The 21,530-nt window shown below is 35.8% G+C and overlaps 3 protein-coding genes across 4 annotated transcripts; 2 read left to right on the top strand and 1 right to left on the bottom strand.

Annotated features, from left to right (window-relative positions):
* The first annotated feature begins 715 nt into the window (after positions 1-715).
* On the top strand, positions 716-6,321 carry LOC108197559 (mitochondrial thiamine diphosphate carrier 2-like). 2 transcript variants are annotated; one of them, XM_017365206.2, is made up of 8 exons: positions 716-935; positions 1,102-1,267; positions 2,218-2,334; positions 2,553-2,664; positions 2,830-2,957; positions 4,908-5,060; positions 5,475-5,618; positions 5,963-6,321. In XM_017365206.2, the coding sequence occupies exons 2-8, from the start codon at positions 1,151-1,153 to the stop codon at positions 6,179-6,181; spliced, it is 990 nt and encodes a 329-aa protein (XP_017220695.1). In that variant the 5' UTR covers positions 716-935; positions 1,102-1,150; the 3' UTR covers positions 6,182-6,321. The 2 variants fall into 2 exon arrangements, with proteins under 2 accessions (XP_017220695.1, XP_017220696.1); XM_017365207.2 differs by having other exon boundaries at positions 796-935; positions 1,120-1,267.
* A 602-nt stretch (positions 6,322-6,923) lies between these two features.
* Positions 6,924-9,934, bottom strand: LOC108198971 (cation/H(+) antiporter 15). The gene is made up of 3 exons (XM_017366744.2): positions 9,561-9,934; positions 8,481-9,464; positions 6,924-8,395 (listed from the first exon to the last, which is right to left on the bottom strand). Exons 1-3 carry the CDS (start codon positions 9,777-9,779, stop codon positions 7,067-7,069), a joined length of 2,532 nt encoding a protein of 843 aa, XP_017222233.1. The 5' UTR covers positions 9,780-9,934; the 3' UTR covers positions 6,924-7,066.
* Positions 9,935-12,988: 3,054 nt separating this feature from the next.
* On the top strand, positions 12,989-13,339 carry LOC108198474 (nuclear transcription factor Y subunit B-5). Its single transcript, XM_017366228.1, has one exon. The coding sequence runs from the start codon at positions 12,989-12,991 to the stop codon at positions 13,337-13,339; it is 351 nt and encodes a 116-aa protein (XP_017221717.1).
* Positions 13,340-21,530: the final 8,191 nt, after the last annotated feature.

The following is a 21,530-nucleotide window of genomic DNA, read 5'->3' as shown; positions in this document are numbered from 1 at the left end:
AGCTTTGGTACTCAAATTAATCTCTCCTTTACTACATGCTTTCGAGTTAAATATTTTTCTTTTTACTTTCAACAAATATAAATTACTGAAGAACATATGTGATAATGATATATATGTGAATATAAATTACCGAAGAACAATATAAAACATATGATTATTTTCAAAACATATAATACTAATTATCTGATAAAATGAAATTAATCATTTGAAAATTATTGATCTCAAAATCCAAATCAATAATTCTAAAATTTACCCCAACAAAAATACTCATAATCGATTAACCTCTCCTGATGTTATATCGATTTGAGTTTGAAACTCTGATTAATTATTATAAATATTTTAAAATTCATAATATAGATGTCCTCTTAAATAATTGTAGCAAATAATTCATTCATCGATTAAGTTTCACTCCCGATTTTGACAACACTCATACCCACGGAGTGTCTGATATGGTTGGCCAGTGACGCTTAAGGTTTGCTGCCTTGAGGTCACGAGTTAGATTTCATCGGCATTTCGGAACTGGGCTATCATGCTCCGGGTATGAATGTGCTAGTAGCTCAATCGGATTAATCGAGATACACGCAAGCTGGCCCAAATACCGGTTAAAAAAAAAACGTACGAGTTTTAAAAAAATCCCTATTCCTGCGTGCTTGTAATATGTAACGCACCACAGAAAGGAAACAATAAAATGCAAAATATCTATAAAATTTATCCACAGTTGCAGACATCAGCCAACTTTCCATAAAAAAATCATCCCCATATAAATACGCATATAGATATGTATAACGTGACTCTTCGCCGACTCGATTCATTCTTTTTTCCCATTGCTTTCCCCTCCAATTCAACCCCTCTGTACATTCAATAATCCTCATTTCTTCTACATACACACACCCCGATACACACACAACCGCTTTCCAACTGTTCCACCGCACCAGGTAACTTTTTAATCCTTATTTTTCATCTCATTATTTACACATTACTTATCGAGAATTGCAATTAAATTCGTTATGGAACCCTAATTTTAGCATTATTGATTGATAATTAGTAATTACATAGGACATTGTTTTGTTTAATTGATGAATTGCGGTGTTGAATATGTAGGGATGTTGTTGTTGATAGGTTGAGCTAGTGTGTGTATTGGAGAGTTTATATGGAAGAGCCTGGACAGTTGAAACAGGCTTTTATTAATGCTACTGCTGGTGCTGCTTCTGGTGCTGTTTCGAGGACCGTTACGTCTCCTTTAGATGTTATCAAGATTAGATTCCAGGTAATCTTCCTTCGAGATAAGTGTTTGGTTATTGTTTTGATGTGTATTGAATTGTGAATGAATTGTCAATTGCCTTTTTGTTTATCCTGGTTTGTTTATGGTATGGAGCTTTGTTATCTGTTTGATATGGTACGAATGTACTATTAGTAGTGTTCGAGTTTATTTGATTTGTAGTTGCTTCGTTACGTCAATTTGGATTTATATGTGATCATCCCAAGATGTTATTCGATCGGACATCACTATTGCATTTATTGACACTAAGAGTTTATAAATGACCAGGACCTCTTTTTTTTTTTTTTATTTTCTTGCAAAATGTGTTGTTTAAATCATAGTGCAATTTGCGTGCATTTCAAGTTTTTTTTTCATGCAAAGTCATATTAAATATTCAAAGTGGTAGTGATTGTATTTGGATTGTTCACATAGTTATGATTTGGGGATGGTTGGTACGTCATGGCGGTTTGACGTAGTACAGAAAATATATCTCCTTGTGCTCTTTCTGTTTCCTTGTAAGAGTTTCTCTTTTGTCTTCACATACATTTTATGTGTTTTATGGATTTATATATCAGTAAATGTGGTAAGAAGAGGTGTTATCTTAATTCTGGAAACTGTGAAGGTGAGTCGGAGTAAACATATTCCTCATATGTTACGTCGTTCGATAAAAAATCTTAGCCAATCGTGTGACCCTGCTCTTGGATGGGGAATTTAGCTTTTGTCGAGTCATAAAGATTTTATACAGTGAATAGTTAAAGAAAATTACATTGACTCGTTTTTAGGGACATTGTTTACGTCCCTAGTGGAAGTGACTGATTAAATTTATTTGCCTGAGAAAGAAATTTTGTGTGTTTGTTTGTTGTTTCAAATTTTATAGACTATAATGTGTAGCCAAATGGCACGGGGATGATGCACACAACATTAACAGTTTATTATATTATATTTGGTATCTATTGCAGGTTCAGCTGGAGCCCACCTCTTCATGGGCCTTGCTCCGTAAACAATTGCATGGGACATCAAAATATACTGGAATGTTGCAGGCAACAAAAGATATATACAGAGAGGAAGGCCTTCCTGTATATTTCTGTTCTTTTACACGCTCTACTTACCATATTTACAAACATTTTAATCCTGCGTACATGTCTGTATATGCTTCCAGTCATTATACCATACCTTGAAAACTTTTTCTATCCTTTTTTTAACAATTAAAAACCTTATCTTTTTATTTCAGATAATTGCCGAATTATTTATGACTTTTAAGTACTTATACTCGGCTGTTGTTTTCTTCTCATAGGGATTTTGGCGCGGTAATGTCCCAGCACTTCTCATGGTTATGCCATATACAGCCATACAATTTACAGTTTTACACAAGTTGAAATCATTGGCAGCTGGTTCTTCTAAATCAGGTTTGTTGTTCTTTAGCAGGACTGACTCTTCCTTTGGTATTTTTATTCTGATTACATATTGTAGTTTTAGATTTCTAGTGTTTTTTCTGGTATCATACATCTTCTCAAGATATTCTCTTTTCTGGTGCTCACATGTGCTATCCACCAATTCTTTATGTCATGCAGAATATATCATTCATATAAGTCCATACCTGTCTTACATAAGTGGTGCTGCAGCAGGATGTGCAGCAACGGTTGGATCATATCCATTTGATCTTGTTAGGACACTATTAGCTTCACAAGGAGAGCCTAAGGTATTCGATGCAACATCTTTGTAGTAGTGATTCTGTGCAGTAACTTATTAACTTTGGGAGTGTGCGAATAGGGGTGAGCGAAACCGAATGGAAAAGGAAGCAAACTATTCTAATAATTCTGGTTCGCTTTTATAAAACAAAACGGTTTAAATGAACTGACTGAACTCTTAATTTAGAAATGAATAAGATCAACGTATAAATCATGTATGGAATGGAGAGGCATAAACATTTACCCTTTGCATTAATTACTTAGCCGGGCTCACTCCTTCTACCAACCCCTTTCCAGCCAGACTTAATTTCTTTTTCTTCCATCTACATGTATGTATCTCTATAGGAATGCTTTGTTTGAATACCCAAAGCAAGATATTTTAACTATAGATCACTATCGAAATTACCTTTTTTTGGTTCCTATTATATTAATCTATACCCAGATATTCTCATTGCAATGATCATGTAGTGATGTGTGTGAAGATGAGGTTTTAATTTTCTTACCTGGTTTTGATGTAATTGGCAACTCAAATTTATTTGTTCAATTTATTATATTTAATAAAAAAATTCTTTTCTATAAATTCATGCCCAGATTGTCTTCAGAAGTTTAACTTTATAATGTTTTGTGATTTGGAAATTTTACGAATGAAATTTTTGGGATTTCTGTATTGCATTTAAAATATGAATGCTTGAATGTGAGAATAACATGTACTTATAAGATACAATTTTTTGACCAATTTGAGTTTGTGAAGTAAACAGAATTAGATTGAATCAACTGAACGTTTTTGCTTTAGTTCAGTTTTAGGGCTAGTACGGCTTGCTTAGGTTTAGAAAATTTTAGGAATGTCAGTGTTTTGAGGCTAGTATGGCTTGGTTCAGTTAAGAATATTTCGGAAGTGCAGTTTCGGTTTTTTTGGTCCGGCTTTGTTTTCAACCTGACTGAACCTGCCAAATGCCAACACCTATATGTGAAAATGCACGCGCGCGCGCACACACACACACAGGGCTGCACTCCGCACAAAACACTTTATATATATATATGTTATGGTTCTGGTACTTGTAAATCAGACATTATTTGGAACGTCAAGCTTTTACTATTCGCTTGTCTCTTTTATAATAAAATCATAGATATGCTTGGTGGCTCAATAATAGTTATCAGTGTTTTGAAACGTGTGGTAAAGCGGGAGTAGGCTCAAGATCTATGAGTTGAGAAGTAGTGTTTTTTTGTGCGAGCTTAAAATGGATGTAATGCGAAAGTAAAATCCTGTGTACAACTTATTGGCTATACAGTAGTAGTGGGGTAACAAATCTTATAAATTTAAGATTGTAAGTAGATAGATAAAATAGAGTCAAAATCCTAAATTAAGTGAGGTTGGTTTTTAACTGTTGTTATAAATTTAAATATAATATTTTAACATAATATATAAGTATCTGTAAATGCAAGTTTAGCGGGGTTCAATTGTTTTTACTCCTGTTAAACTAGGTAAGCTCTTGGTGTGATTCTATTCATGCACCGTTACTGAACCCAGAAAACTTATGTTATCTGAGTTTCAGTCGGCAAAACCTTCACGAGGACCTTATCCATAACTACATGAATAGGAAAATAACACAAGCTTAGTTCATGGATTTGATTGCAGATTTTGTTGTAATTATCATCTTTGTTAGCACGTGTTTTGGATATTGTATTTTTCAATTAACAAGTGATATCTGTAAAAACAACTGGATATTAGTACATGTGACACATTTGGTATAACTTATCTCAAGGAGACAAAGAAACCCATACATACACACCAAATTGATGGTATATGTGATTTGCTATGGTGATATCAGTCTCAACTCCCCTCGTCTGCTATCAATTCACTATTACTACCAAAAAACTTTGTGCTGTGTTTTTCTTAATAGCGTTCGCTAAACTAAAAATCAAGTATGTATTGAAGCCCCTTGTATGATTTTCCTTTACAGGTTCATCCAAACATGAGATCGGCATTTGTTGATATTTATAAGAATCGTGGCTTTAGAGGGTTGTATGCTGGCTTATCACCTACATTGGTTGAAATTATTCCTTATGCTGGCCTTCAGTTTGGAACGTATGATACATTCAAGAGGTGGTGCATGGTAAGCTGCTATCCCTGAATGATTTTTTTTTTTTTGTGTGTGTGTGAGTTTTGGTTGGGGGAGGGGGCATTATTTATCACAAGTTCACAACAGTATAAAACATAGCTGCCATGGGACATTATTTATCACAAGTTCACAACATTATTAACCATAGCTGCCATCCCTGTATGGTCTCGAGCTACCAAATTTGCGTTGATGATAACTAAAAACTGTGGCCCAATAAATTTTATCCATGTGCTTTGCCTTAACTGAGTTGTACTGCTGTTAATCAATGACACTTAATTTTTGATATGAGTTGGTAGAAGATCTCTTCTTTATTTCTTATTAATTACAAATATTGAGGGTTTATGTTTTTTGTCTGTAAAATATTCAAATTGATTTTGTTGAAGACCAATACAAGATATTTGTTTCCAGGTGTGGAACAGTTCAAGATCTTCCAATGCAAACCAAGCTGACAATTATATTTCCAGCTTTCAGCTGTTCTTATGTGGCCTAGCTGCTGGTACATGTGCTAAAGCTGTCTGCCATCCACTTGATGTGGTCAAGAAGAGATTCCAGGTGATTACTTGAAGCAAGCACTGCATATGGTGTTACAATCCCTCATTGAGAAAGATTATAGTACTCTTAGTAGTAAGCTTGTGAAATCACTAGCTATTGTGGTAGGAAGAAAAACATGTACATCAAAGTATCCTGCCAAGGGGTCTTGTGTTGGTCACCAGCAAGGAACAGAACCAGTATACTTTATGGTATAAAACAATCAAGTGAAGGACGTAAAACTGAAAAGTTATAAACATAGATCAAAGGATGCTTCTGTCTCTTGTATGCATTTAGGTGGTAACAGTTTGCCAGTCCAGCTAAAACATCATTTTGTTCTGTTCTTATTTTGCTTTGTTTGTTTGCAGATAGAAGGACTACGACGACACCCTAAATATGGAGCTGTGCTTGAACCTCGAGCCTACACAAATATGGTTGACGCTCTTTATCGAATTTTGCAGAAGGAGGGTTGGGCTGGGCTCTACAAGGGTATTGTCCCCTCAGTTGTAAAGGCTGCACCTGCTGGGGCCGTAACCTTTGTCACTTATGAGATTTTTTCAGATTGGATAGAATCCTCTTTGACTTGAACATGACCTGTTCCTTACCCTTAAACCTGTTTTTTTCTTCTTTTTTTTCTCTTTCTTAAGAAGTTCTAATTTTTCTTTTATATATATCACAATACCCCGAATAAGGGGCTGTTTTATAATTTAGTTATCCTCTCATGGTACCCCAATTTTGTAGTTAGGATTATTAGAAAAATGGGAAGTTTTTATACAACAAGAATGGCAACTGTTGAGGTTTTAGTAATGGAATTGTACCACAGTTTAGTCGTTTTAAGTGAATAAAATTAATATTGTTGCACTGGCAATGTTTTGCCTGTATTTGTTTGGCATTGATGCAGGAGTTTCCTAGTTGGCTTCTGATTTTGAAAAGACTTGGAGCCTCCTAGGAAACTCCAAGTTCCAAGTCTTTTAAGGTATAAAAGTGATGTCTAGCCATATATTACAAATCTGAAACTCCAGCTACTAAAATATACTAAAATTAAAATGTAAATGAGGTTAAGTTTAGCGTTGTAATTTCCTTCAAATTCCCGGCAGGAGTTGGTTTTGGACGCGATCTAGTATTTATCTCAAAACATTCTGTTATGCATACATTTTCTTTGTAATTTCCTTCAAATTCCCGGCAGGAGTTGGTTTTGGACGCGATCTTGTATTTTTCTCAAAACATTCTGTTATGCATACATTTTCTTTTATGATTCGGAGGAAACAATTGACACGAACAGATTGGGAGAGAAGAGATGTCAATTGAAAATAACTTGATTGCATGACATGAAAAAATTGTGCCTGATATTTTGTTCTCATTCCGCGGCATGTTTAAGAAATACAACATAATGTTTGGTGATACCATCTCATATTGATGAGGACAAAGGGAAGTTAGTGAAGCAAAATTCCGATCTAACTCACTAAATTGTTTCATCTCATCATGCCAAGGCTATGGTCTCTTCTGTGGTTAAATGATAAATGACCAAACTCTGTATCTCTCTGTCCGAATGATCCGTAATCATTGCTTGCATTGGATGGTCTCCAGTTCAATTCATTCTCCGCTTCTGAAGATTCAGCATACGATTCTGTCTCGTGCTCACTCCCCTCTGATCTTGTGTATTGTTGCATCACCAGTACTGAAAATGACGATGAGAACTCAGAGGTCGCGAAAAGGTCTCCTATAGGACCGAGCTCAGGGCAGTCACACCAGTCAGCTAGCCCGGCTGTGAGTGGCGATGCCATGCCACGCCCTCGGCCTACTATGAAGAGATCAAAATCCTTTTCCATTTTCTTGATGGCTCTCACGGTTTCTTCTTCGTCGTTCAGCATTACTTGTTGGTATACTACTGAACTGTCATGTGTTATGCTCATCCTGAATTTGGCTATGAATTGATCGTCTAGATGTTTCTCGTTTTCAGCATCGATTGGGACTGTTATTGTGCCTGCTGCTGTTGTCATGAATTCAGTAGGATCCACCTGCAGCGCGTCTTTTCCAGGTAGGAATCTAATAACGGTTAGTCTGACGTTTTGATGCTCTGACATTTTCCAGGCATAGGCCAAGGCTTCTCTGTCATCAGGCCCGCCAAGAAATAGCACAGCAACGCGGTTAGGGAACATGCTAGTGCCAGCCATTCGACGGTCTATGAGCACACCTACGGAGCAAGGAGCATGAGCTAAGACATTCTCATTCACAGTTCTGATTGCAGGGTTAATGTCTTCCATTTCTCCATCTAAGTTTTGTTGTCTGTGGAATGGGAGAATGATGAAAGCGGCTCGCTTGTCTCTGGCAATGTTGCAGATATCTTCGTCCATGGTGGAATACGGGCACCTAGAGGTAAGTGCCTGGACATTGACACCATCACAGCGGAGCTCATAATTGTCAAAAGCACTTATAATATCATCAGTCTGAGCTTCTTCTTTAGTTGGATTTTTGGAGCTGATTTTACGACTGTTATGAACAACCAGCATTGCTGAGGCTCTGCCAATCAGTTCTACGAGTTGGAGTGCGTAGACTTTGATTGGAGATTGTTGGGTCGCATTAGCAGCTTCAAGCACACTGATAATAGATGGAACATTGTTGAATTTATGAACACAGGCAAGTACTCTCAGCTCCTCCACTGATTTTGCCTTCTCGATTGTCTTTCGTGTATAAGGCATATTATCAATGTTAGGATGGTAATGTAATATGATTGGTGGCACAAGCATTGTCATTACAACAACTGAAACTATCATGATCGTATATTCTTGAGTGGTCAGAATCTGAAATTAAAAACACACAAGCACTTAATTTTAGCAAAGAAGTATGGTATAAAACGCGAAGAATGTAGGAATTTTGTGTACGTACCCCGTGCTCCTGTGCAACTTCAAGAATGATCAGAGCCAGGATGCTTTTGGTGCTGGTAAGTACTCCAATGGTAGCTGCTTCTTTAGCTGTCATGTTAGTAACGAAAGAGGAAAGCAAGGCGCTAATGACTTTTGATCCAGAGAGAACAATGATTATCCCCAGAACAACTACCAAAGAAGTGTTGTTAAAGCTCAAAGAATCTAAATTAGTCCTAATGCCACAAACTGCAAAGAATGCTGGCATAAAAATACCCATCACAAAGTCTTCTAGCCTCTCCACCAGAGTAGTCTGAAGCACTTCATTAGGCATGATTAGTCCAAAGATAAACGCCCCGAGCATCGGGTGTGTGCCAATGGCATCAGTGATAACTCCACATATAGCAACTCCACTTAGAATAAAGCAGATGTAGAACTCACTGTACCCTTGGCCATCGCCAGTCTTTTTGATTATCCAAGACAGAGCTGGCCGAACACCACGAGCACAAATAAGTGCAAACACAACTGTCAACATAATGGCTAAGAAACAATAAGTTTCGCTGTTTGCTACAGCTAGTCCTACAGCAAGAAGTCCCCAGGAAATGGCTTCTCCAACTTGAGCCGCAGACAAGGCCAATTTGCCAACGTCTGTCTGAACCAGTGATTGATCTTCAAGAATGCTCCCAAGCGCTGAGTAGCTGGAGACAGTAAGCGCAAATCCCCAGAAAATGCAGCCAGCGTAATTTGTTTTTTCACTAACAATGACAAAGAACAAGAGACAGCCAATTAAACAAGGGATTACAGCTCCTGTGATTGCCATTCCCATGGCCTTTGTTCCGGTTCTTTTTATTGTTTGGGTGTCGAGGGTCAAGCCCACGAGGAATGCATAGTAAACAAGAGCAAAGTGTGCCATTGGCTCCAAAATAGTGAAACCATATGCAGGAAAGAACCATTTGTAGGTTGATGGTGCTATTTTTCCAAAGAAAGTTGGTCCAAGTAGTATACCACCCTGCATTTTCCAGCCAAATTAGAAATCTTTCAATGTACTTTCTGTAAATATCTTAAGACATGTAGCATTACTCAATAAATAAACGACGAAACTTACAATAAGTTCTCCAATGAAGGGAGGCATGTTGAAGGGTTTCAACAAAAGGAGGACAATGCGGGTGGCCAAAATGGTGATAGGTAACTGAAAAATGAAGATGGGAAGAATCGGAGCCAGGGGGTTGGGTCCTTCCCAGACTCCATTAGTCCTATATATTGTTTCAGCAAAACATACAATGGTTCTGTTAAAATCTTCTATCGTGAGGTCTACGTCTCCCATGGTTCCCTACGCTTGCCAGGCGCAGCTTTGTTGCCCTCCTCTGCCTCCTCTTCGTCGATGAATGCCAGGGCCAGATGAGATCCCTGGCTTTATGTTGCTACCCCTTTGTCAAGAACAATATAAGCGTTTTGGTATACATTTTTTCAATGTTCTGAAGATCCAAATAAACAAGAAAGAGAAGGGGCAAATGGTGTGTATTAGAATGCATGGTTGTCCACTTTAGGGGGATTCTATTTCTTTTGTGGCTGCGACTTATTAGCTTTAAATATTTGCCTTTAAATAAGAAAAGAGACTAAATAAATATCTTCTCATATAGATTATGTTTTAATTTAATTTGTTCAAGACTAAAACAAGATATTAATTTCGAGGCTTAAAATAGTTCAAGATCTTCTAATGCGCACCAAGCTGCCATGCTATGTTTTGCGAGCTCCAGGTACATGTGCTAAAGCTGTTTTCCATGCACTAGATGTGATCAAGAAGAGATCACAGGTTGTTACTTGAATAGAGCGTTGCGCGCAGCGTCTTGAGCCTCAAGTCTGCACAAAATGGTCGATACCCTTTATCAGATTCTGCATACAGAGGGTTGGTCTGAACTCTGCAAGGGTGGTCTTCTCAGTTGTAATGGGCGCGCACCTGCCAGTGTCGTGACATTTGTCACTTAATATAATGAGATACTGGTAAGCACTCATCCCAATAGCTCGAGATTTTAGGAGAATTGATCACTTAACATGATATTAGAGTCCCGAAAAATGATCGCTCGTGATCCACTCTCAACCCAAAGATGGGCTTTCGAATGTTGGGCTCGGTAATATTTTGAAATTTTTAATATAATTATAGTTTAATATAAGTAGCATAGTGTCCATATTGATGTCCGAGTGTTGAGTATAATGAAGAGTTGGGTAAAGTATGAAAAAGACAACTCATCCTCAGAGACACCAACTTCACTTAGCAAATTAGCTTGACTTGTGATGGAATCTTAAAGATCCCATCCTCATGGAATCTTAATTGATATTAAAATTTGAATATAGCTAGATCAAACCACTTATAATATTTAACTCCACTATTTTTTACATGACTTCATTTCATTTATCCAGCATTTTGGTCAAGAGGACAAAACTTGCATGAAGTCAAGTTTCATGGATAGACACAAGCTTGTTTTTTTCTCCGATATGCTTTGCCGTATTTTTTAATCAAAATTTTTGGAGTTGACGCACAAGTTTCACAAAAAAGACAGAAAGCTACTGTTTCCATATATGTGCTCTTCTATCAAAATATTTTTTTTATGTATTTTAAAATTCACATCCCACATGCAGTTTGTAATGACTAATGTTTATACATAGACTTTAAATCATCGTCTCCGCTTCCAAATATTTTACCATACTCCCGGAAACTATCTTAAGTCGTACTGGAACTCCGAGCCACCCCGAAATGACATCATCATCATAATATATCATTGTGACACTCTCTGTATGAGCATAATATCACCATGAGTCCATGACATCAACACACTTTAGACCCGCATGTCATCATAACATTAAATCTCTCTAAATAATACTCCCTCCGTTCTGAAATATAAGTCGCTTGATTTTTTGGCACACACTTTAAGTTGTTTGACTGCTTAGTTAAAATTATCATTTTTAAAATTTTCTTTTTCTGAGTTATAATATTAATCATATATTTTAATTCAGAAAAAGAAAATTTTAAAAATAATAATTTTAACTAAGCGGTCAAAGGACTTAGAAATGTATGTCAAAAAGTCAAACGACTTATATTTCAAAACAGAGGGAGTGTCACCTATTTTATTTTACACGAGTTTGTAATTTGTACTCTAAATTTGATTTTTGTTGTGATTGGATATGTTTATACATACAAAATTTAGGTTCTAAAAAAAAACCTATGATTTCTTGAATTTGTTCAGTGTTTGGCAAGCAAACAAAAAATATTATCAAGTAATATAGTGCATTCAATTGAGATTTTTTTTAATAAAAATTATGAAATTCTGGTGTTTTCAATTTGGATTTTCAAATCTGTATCAAAATCTTAAGGTATTTAATTAATATTTTCAATTTGGATTTTCAAATCTGTATCAAAATCTTAAGGTATTTAATTACTATTTTAAATTATACAACAGAATCTGGTGGCATTCAATTGAGGGGTATATTCAATTGAGATTTTAAAAGATTTTTTTCATTTATGAAATCAGCGGGTATTCAGGATTTTAAACAATGCTACAAAATCTTAGAATATTCAATTAGGATTTTAAATTATACCGTAAAATCTGGTAGTATTCGATCATGATTTTAAATCATACTTAATCGGATGGTATTCAATTTAGATTATATAAAATCCATTTAAAATATAATGGTATTCAAATGCTTTTGTGCTTCATGAAATGATGTATTTTATGAGATTGTTCGATAATTAAAATCTCACCTAAATTCATGAGATGAGATTTTGAAGCATCGCAGTAAATCTTAAAGACTCGAAATCAATCTCTACAATACATGATATTAAACTCCATGAAATATCTAATACGAAATATACTATAAATATAATTGATATCTCCAGAATATATACATGATCTTATATTCCATGGAACATCTACTACGAAATACTCCTTCCGTCTTCTTTTACATGTTCATTTTGACTTTTGACCAGTCAAATTGACTTTATTTTGACTGAACTTTACATGTATCAGATAATTGAGAAAAATAATAAAAATTATATCAATAAAAAGTATATTTAGTGTATTTTAATATGTAACCTTCAGATTTTAAAAATAATAAGCCAATAATTTGCAATTTTTAGTCAAAAATTGGTCAATTTGACTCCTCGAAATGCAAAACGGACATGTAAAAAGGGACGGAGGGAATATCATAGTAAATCAAATGAAAAGAAATGACATGCATAGATATAAAACTTAACGGTAAGCTTTACCTGTATATGGTCACCTTCCAGGCTGCCACTCTTGATCCCTCCACTCTGCTTGGCACATTTTATTTTTTATGGGACCCAGCTAATAAAATAAAAGATTCCTAAATTCGGAATCTTAAATCCTCCAAATATTATTAAATCAAATATAATATTCCAACACTTGATACCATTTCAAATATCCAACATTCACATAAATTATATAAAGATAAACAAGTGCATAACAGTGACACATTTCTGCAGCCTGAGTATCAGTATTCCAATTTTTCCCCTGAGACATGGCTGACAATTCTGGTGATAGCGCCTCGAACAACGATCAATCCGTCCCTGAACAAGACCTTCTGCTGCCAATCGCAAACGTTGGGCGGATCATGAAGCAGAATCTGCCAGCCAATGCAAAAGTCTCCAAAGAAAGCAAAGAAACAATGCAGGAGTGCGTGTCCGAGTTCATATGCTTTGTGACAGAGGAGGCGTCAGAGAGGTGTCGCAGGGAGAAGCGGAAGATCTTGAGTGGGGACGATATCTGTGGGGCGATGCAGACGCTTGGTTTTGACAACTATGCAGGAACAATGAAGAGGTATCTGGAGAAGTATAGGCAATCTGAAGGGGGGAGAGCCAATCAAGAATAGGCTGGATCGTCGAAGGAAGGGATCGATACAGGTTGAATTTTATTTTAAATCCAGGACATTAGTTTAAAATCGGATTTTTTTGTGTGTGGTTTCAGAAAGATTTCAGGTTTATGGTTTCATATGAATTCATGAATTTTATGTGGCTTGTGCTTGTTACATGACATTTCTGGTTTATCAGTTTGGTTTCTGAAATAAGAGAGAATTCTCATAAAATCTCAAGTTATTCGGAAAACATGATAAATTTATCAGAATAACACAGGTGTCGATATCTTTAAATTTTTTCAAATGTCTATGATATATCAAAGATCTGTGTTTTGAAAGTGTTCTCCTGATGCTGATAATTACATGAAACTGCAAGCTGGGAATATTGCATGTTTGATTGCAGATTGCACTCAAAATGCTCTAGTTAAGTGTTTCCTTACTTGCTGTTTGGAGATATGATAGACCCCTAGTCCACAGACACAAAAAATCTGAAGGTACAAAGTCATTGTACAGTTTCTTCTTATATTAAATATACAATATTAATTTGTTAGTAGTCCACATTACATGTCTATCTATATATTATATATGTATATTAGTATATTGATGCTGACAATAGGATATTCTTCAACCTGGTTCCACATTTTATGGGGCCAATTTGATATAGATATTGGAGGATCACCTTGTTGATGAGCATGATTTGTACAGTCTCTGTCAATATTTCATTTTCATGTATTGACAGCAATATTTGTATATGAATTGATTGGTACAAAGTTCTCTTCTGTGTCCAGAATCATTAACTTGAAACTTCACAATAAACTAAATTAAATGATAAGAGTACAATATAAACAAGGATTGAGCAATGTTGAACTTCCACTAGAGGGCGTTTGGAAACTTGCATTTCATTTCGAATGATGGATTTTAAATGACAGGATTTGATTTGTCATTTCAAATTATCAGGTTTATGCTAATATTTAAATGCCGAAAATTCAAATGAATTTCAAATCCAAATTCTCAAACAAGTTATTTGATCAAATCCATAATTTCAAATGAAATCCAAGTTTCCGAACGAGCTACTATATATTTCAATAAAAGATTATGTTCAAATTAGAACCAATATTATACTTAAATTTAGGACTACTACTTCGAGGCCATTAGAATAAAATGATAGTTGTGGTCGAGATTTTATAGGTGTAAATATCAAAGAAATGTATTTTCGGTTTAAACTTTATACATATTTAGAAAATATTACCGTATTTATGAGATATATCATTACTAGTATATATGTCTGCCATGCTGGGCTTTAGCATTATAAGAAAGATATGTAAAAGTGTAAAAAAAAAATTACATGCTAAGATGAGAATGAAAAATGAGTTGGCCATTGATGACCTCTTAACAAAATAAACAGGTCTAGTTTTAGAGAAAAGTACAGTTCCTATTACACGACAATAGAGTTATCATTGGAATATATAACTTTGATGCTACAGCATTATATCATCTAATTTGTTTTTGGTAAACCAAACATTGTTGTGGAAGTTTTAATAAAATTGTAGCATATTTTTGTTTCTAGAGAATTCTCTATATCGTATTTATGAAATATATCATTATTATAGCTATTTGGATGACCCTACGTCTTAAAACATCATTGCATCAGTTTTTTTTTTAGATTTTAGTCGTGGCTTCTGATTATTTCTATAATTTCAATATTGATCATTTTCACAATCTAAACGGATTTCATTTTCATACATTTTTTGTTTATTAGATGGTGTGTTATATAATACGAGTATATAGAACGTTTTGTTATCGAAAGACACTTTGATGTATATTTATCTAGTACAGGAGAAACCCGATTCTATTATAGTAAACGATATTAATAATAGTGTGCAGTTATAGTATATGCACCCTAGTTATATATACATCGGAGTTTTGTTGCATTATACGTAAATAACAATCATGCACAATAAATTTTAGTTGTACAATATATATTAGGGTTGGATTAGGTTTATTGCAGTTGATCGAATCAAATTTAAGATTTTATATTTATTGAGCGCATGATTATGCTTAGCTGTCAGAATATAATTTTTAAAATTATCAAGTACTATAATAAAATTTAGAATGAAAATTTTAGGTTTTGAAGTTTTTTAAGAGATGAAGTATTTAGAATAAAAAATACTGAAATGTGAAATGTTGGTAGTTGGTTTGTTATCCGATACAATACATTAGAACTGTTAGACCACCTTTTTTTTTAAGAATGCATGTATTATTAGATCATTAAATCATTCTGAATACAAAGCTTAACACTGGCCGGAATAGAATGCCAGTTGAAATTACGATCGGGATACATATGTGACACTTGAGCTAATTCATGTGCCGACATATTCGCGGATCGTTTAACAAAATACAACCTGAAGTTGTTGTTTGATCGAATTAAATCTCTGCAATCTTCAATTACCTGCCCCAAGCGAGATCGTATAGGTGATGTACTTCTGATGAGCTGGACAACCACCAAACAATCTGTTTCTACTGTGATTGGCTGTGACTCCTTCTGATGAGCTGGACAACCACCAAACAATCTGTTTCTACTATGATTGGTTGTGACTCCATTTCTTTAGCCCAACTTAGAGTTTCTTTTACTGCAATAGCCTCTGCCAACACTGGTTTTAAAACCTCCAGGATAGTTTTTGATTTAGCTGATATGAATTCCCCATCATGATCACGGGCTATAAGACCTGCTCCTGAAATGCTAAGCTCTGCAAAAATTGCTGCAAACAGCTCCATTTCCTGACAATCACAAATGATTGGAATCGTGAGATTGATTATTTGTTTTTGTATCTTATTATCTACGATGCTACTAGAGGTCTGAGGTTCAAATGCTATCAACGACATATTAAAATATTTATATTAATAGTATTCATATAAATTACTGATAAATAAGCTCTGAATCTTATAGACAACATATTAAAATTATGGAGGCGTCTGATTCATGATCAATGGGTCCGATTAACGAAAATTGAAACCTCAAACTCATGTACTGGTGTTTAGATTAATAATCATGTGATATGAAATGTGTTTAAATTAACAATCATGTGATATGAAATGAGGACCACCCATTCTCATACCGTCATTCACATACTCTTCATTCCCATTCATGATTTTCATTCTACTCGCTCACGATTCAAACGCCCCATGAATATACACACATATGTATTATTTAATTATATTTTAATTTAATAAAAAATAACAAATTATTACTGATATTGGATTTATTAAAATTATATAAAGTTATTAATTTATACATATATCTTAAGAAAATAAAGATGACCGATAAATGCCACGGTAAGCCGATGTGTGTGCATATATACGCGGACTCACACGTCTAGACATTTGAAACATAATATATAGTAAAAAAGATAATTGCATTTATACCAAAAATAATATTAATTTTCAAGATATTTCATGCATGTTATAATTTTACATATGTAAAATATGTTTTTATTATTTAAATTCAAATGTTATAAATTGGGTCACGATCTCTACAGTCAGTTACGAGGGACGTGTTAAGCAGTCTGCTGATTTTTAGGCTCTAGCCGTTGGATGTCAGAATTATACAAATTTTAATATGTCCAGCGTAATGCTTCTTAGCCGCTGGACATATAAAATGATCCCGTCCAGCAGTTAAAAAATGCTAGACGAGTCCTCATCCAATGGTTGAAAAGCGCTCAACATATTAAAATAAATATTATAATCCTGATCGCGATATCAATAGATTACTTAACATTTTCCTAGCAACCCTTGAAAAAAAAAACATTTCTCTGACAAGCAACTACCCCTATAAATTTAAATCATATGTACAAAGTTTTTTTTTGCTTAAATATAACATCACATATCTATATTATTATGTTATTAAAACTGAAATATTAAAAATTTGGTCGGTTGGTATTTGAGTCTACAAATATACTTAATTTCTAACATTTTATAATGAGTCTATTTATCCCAATTAAAATATACTTAAATATTCTCATTGGAATACATCAATCCGGGTCAATTTTTAATTATTTTTTTCATCGACTTGATTATTATGAACTTATTCAACACATTAAATTAAAAATTTATCTGACACACTCGATATAAATATATTAACCCGAATAAGTTTATTAATTTTCAAAAATCTATTTTAATTAATAATCACATATGATCCTAACATAATTTTATTTTCACAATAACATTAGATACTAAATATAGATAATAAAATAACATATTGCAATCTCCCGAATAACAGGAAGGAAGATATGCAATGGGTTCTAAAAGGAGGACCATGGTCTTTTGATAATGCAATGGTGGCATTAGAAACTGTGGGGGTAGGTCAAAACCCAGCGAGTGTTCAACCATGCTTTTTGAATATGTGGATTCAGCTTTACAACCTCCCGGTTGGATACATGTTGGAAACGGTGGGTAAGCAATTGGGGAATTTTTTTGGGGAATTCTTGGAGTATGATGTTAAAAACAGTACGTCCATATGGCGTGAGTGCATGAGGATTCGAATTCGGCTGGATGTCAGGAAACCAATCAAGAGGAAGAAGAAAATAGTGAAGAAAGATGGGCAAGAATTTACTGTGGTGTGCAAGTACGAGCGACTGGGAGAATTTTGCTTTGTTTGCGGCTTGGTCAGTCACACAGATAGATTTTGTAGGAGTCCACTGAACAGGGGAGATGAGGGTGTAACAAAAGAGTGGGGGAGCTGGCTCCGAGCACCGCCGCGCAGGGTGGCAGGACAGTCGCAGAGTAAATGGCTAAGGGAAGAAGGTGATGACACGTGGGAGGCCAGGATTGGGCGAGAGAAATTTGCGGGGGAAATTTTTTCAAAAAGTGGAAAGGAGATAAGTCCAAGGAGTGATTTCCGGGCGACAGTTGAAACAAATCCCCATGATGAGAATAACAAATTATGGGATATACATGGTGCTAATTTAAAGGGATATTCAACAACGTCAAATATTCTGTATGAGCTGAATGAGGAAGTCAGTGAGGATATCCAGCTTGAAGACCGAAAAAGAAGGAGGGGAATAACTAATGAAGTGGGCCACATGGAGATAGACTTGGGTCAACGTTCGATTGCGTTTCAGACAGTGCAAAACAAAACAGGAGCTGATATTTCCAATGAGGATTTACCAGTTGCTAACCAAATTGTTCCGGCTGAGCTTGCAAGGCAAGCCAGCCATCAATTATGAATGCTTTAGGGTGGAACTGTCGAGGTGTGGGCTCATCTTGTACAGTTCGAGTTCTAAAAGAGATGATTAAATCTCACAAGCCCGATCTTTTGTGTTTATCTGAGACACTTGCAGATAGTAATAAAATTTCGGCCCTAGCTTCGAAACTGGGCTATGCTAATTTTTTTGCAGTAGACAAGCAAGGTAGAGGTGGTGGCTTAGCTTTGTTCTGGAAACATAATTTAGTTTGCAATGTTTTTGATTCGTCTAATAATCATATTGATGTAGTAATAAAGGAGCAAAATGGAGGAGACTGGCGGCTCACTTGGTTTTATGGTTTTCCTGAGAGAGAAAGAAGGCAAGATTCATGGGAGCTTTTACGATCTCTAGCATCAGTATCTCAATTACCTTGGTGTATTTTTGGGGACTTTAACGACATGATTTATGCTAGTGATAAGAAAGGCAAGCACAAGCATCCTCAGAGATTGCTGGATGGTTTTAGAAGTGCAGTCGAAGACAGTTCTTTAATAGAGTTAGACCTGAAAGGTGGTGATTTCACGTGGGAGAAGAGCAAAGGAACGACAAACTGGGTGCGCGAAAGATTAGACAGGTGTTTTGCAAACAACTTGTGGTGGAGAAAATTTCCTTTATGCACTTTATCTGTCTTTCATGCTATAGTTTCAGACCATGAGCCTATAAAGTTGGAGCTGATGAACACGGCTATCCCAAAGAAGCAGTTCAGGTTTAGGTTTGAAAATACCTGGCTGAAAGAAAGTAATTTTCATGAGGAAGTGTCTAAATTCTGGCAGCATCTTCCTGCAATGCATCTTCTTTCTAAACTCTTATCAGTATCAAAATATATGGCGAAGTGGGGGAGAGAGTTCTTTAATAAATTTAGAGAGAAAGTCATTAAGCAGAAGGAGATTATTGATACGTTAAAAAGCCGGGAGGATGATGACGGGATCCAGATGTACTTTGATGAAAAGGACAGATTAAATGATTTGCTAATTCATGAAGAGGCTTACTGGCAGCAAATAGCTAAGACCTTCTGGCTTAAAGAGGGGGATACAAACTCGAAGTACTTCCACGCAGCGGCATCGAGTAGAAAGAAATTGAATCACCTATCTGGCCTTAAAAATGCAGAAGGAATTCTAATTACTTCCCATGAAGGAATGTGCAGTTTGTTAAAGGACTATTTCAGTCAAGTGTTCAAGGAGGCTGATTGCATTAGTAACCCACCAGAGCAGAATTCTGAGTTTATTATCTCGAGCTCCCAAAATGATCAGTTAACTGCAGAGCTGACGTTTACAGAATTTACTCAAGCTGTTAAAAGCATGCACCCAGATAAAGCGAGTGGTCCGGATGGCTTGAATCCAGCCTTCTTTCAGCACTTCTGGGATCTGATTGGTTTAGAGGTGTTTAATTGTTGTAAACAATGGCTAGTGGACGTTGCGCTTCCTGCTGAGGTAAATGACACTACACTGGTACTTATTCCTAAAAAAGACAATGTAGATGATCCCAAAGATCTTCGGCCAATAGCTTTGTGTAATGTTCTTTATAAGATCTTAGCTAAAGTCTTGGCCAATAGGCTTCAAAAAATTCTTCCTGGTATTATTTCTGAGGAGCAATCTGCTTTTGTCCCCGGCCGAAATATAACAGATAATGTGTTGGTAGCTTTTGAGATTCTTCACTACATGAAAAGAAAGCAAAGTGGTCAGGAGGGAGAAGTGGCCTTAAAGCTTAACATTAGTAAAGCCTATAATCGTGTAAATTGGGAGTATTTGAAGAATCGAATGGTAGGGATGGGTTTCTCGGAAACTTGGATTAAATGGGTGATGCTTTGTGTGACGACGGTTTCTTATTCTATTTCTTTCCAAGGATCTATAATAGGTCCCATTGTTCCAACTAGAGGGCTCCGCCAGGGAGATCCTCTATCTCCCTATTTGTTCTTGTTGTGTGTTGAAGGTCTATCACAAGCTCTAAAAGTAGCTGCTGAATCAAATCAAATAAAAGGGTGTCGTATTTGCAGCTCAGCTCCCGCGGTTACTCATTTATTATTTGCAGACGATAGCTTTTTATTCTTCAAAGCTAATGATACAGAAGCAAGAACAGTAAAGAATCTGCTGAATGCGTATGAAAGTGTGTCAGGACAGGCAGTATATTATCAAAAATCTGCGATATTTTTTAGTTCTAATGTCAGGACGGATAAGCAGAGAGAAATAAAACAAGAGCTTGGAGTGCATAAGGATATAGGAGACAGTAAGTACTTGGGGCTGCCTTCGTTGATAGGACGCTCGAAAAAAATGGTTTTCAGATATTTGAAAGACAGAGTCATTCAAAAGATTCAGGGATGGAGTTCAAGTCTGTTATCAAAGGCTGGGAAGCTGATAATGTTAAAAAATGTAGTGCAGGCGATCCCTTCATATGCCATGTCATGCTTCTTGATCCCTAAGACGCTGTGCCAAGAAATTGAAAGAATCATGAATGCTTTTTGGTGGCAGACTAAATCTTCTACTAATAAAGGAATTCGTTGGATGGCTTGGAGCAGAATGTGCATGTCAAAGAAGAGCGGAGGTTTGGGATTTCGGGATATTCATGGGTTTAACCTTGCTCTATTAGGCAAACAATGTTGGAATTTAGTGAACAGACCAAATACTCTAGTTTCTCGCGTGCTGAAGGCAAGATACTTTCCCACCTGTCATTTTCTTCATGCTGCTAGAAGTGGAGGTGCCAGTTTCACGTGGTCAGGCATATGGCAAGCAAAGGAGGTGATGAAAACAGGCCTGAGATGGGTTCTTGGTGATGGAAAATCGATTAATATTGCTAAAGACAGATGGTTGAGAGCAAAAGACAACTATTGTGTTGATAACACAGAGGTTAATAGCCAAATAGAGCGGATGACAGTGAGTGATTTTTTCCAACAGAATGTCAAAGTTTGGGATGAAAACAAAGTAAGACTTCATTTTAATAGTGATGATGCAGATGCCATAATAAATACCCGTATTCCG

The sequence above is a fragment of the Daucus carota genome, chromosome 8 (genome assembly GCF_001625215.2).
Source record: "Daucus carota subsp. sativus chromosome 8, DH1 v3.0, whole genome shotgun sequence".
NCBI classification, from domain to species: Eukaryota; Viridiplantae; Streptophyta; class Magnoliopsida; order Apiales; family Apiaceae; genus Daucus; species Daucus carota.
This window is presented reverse-complemented; position numbering and strand designations above follow the sequence as displayed.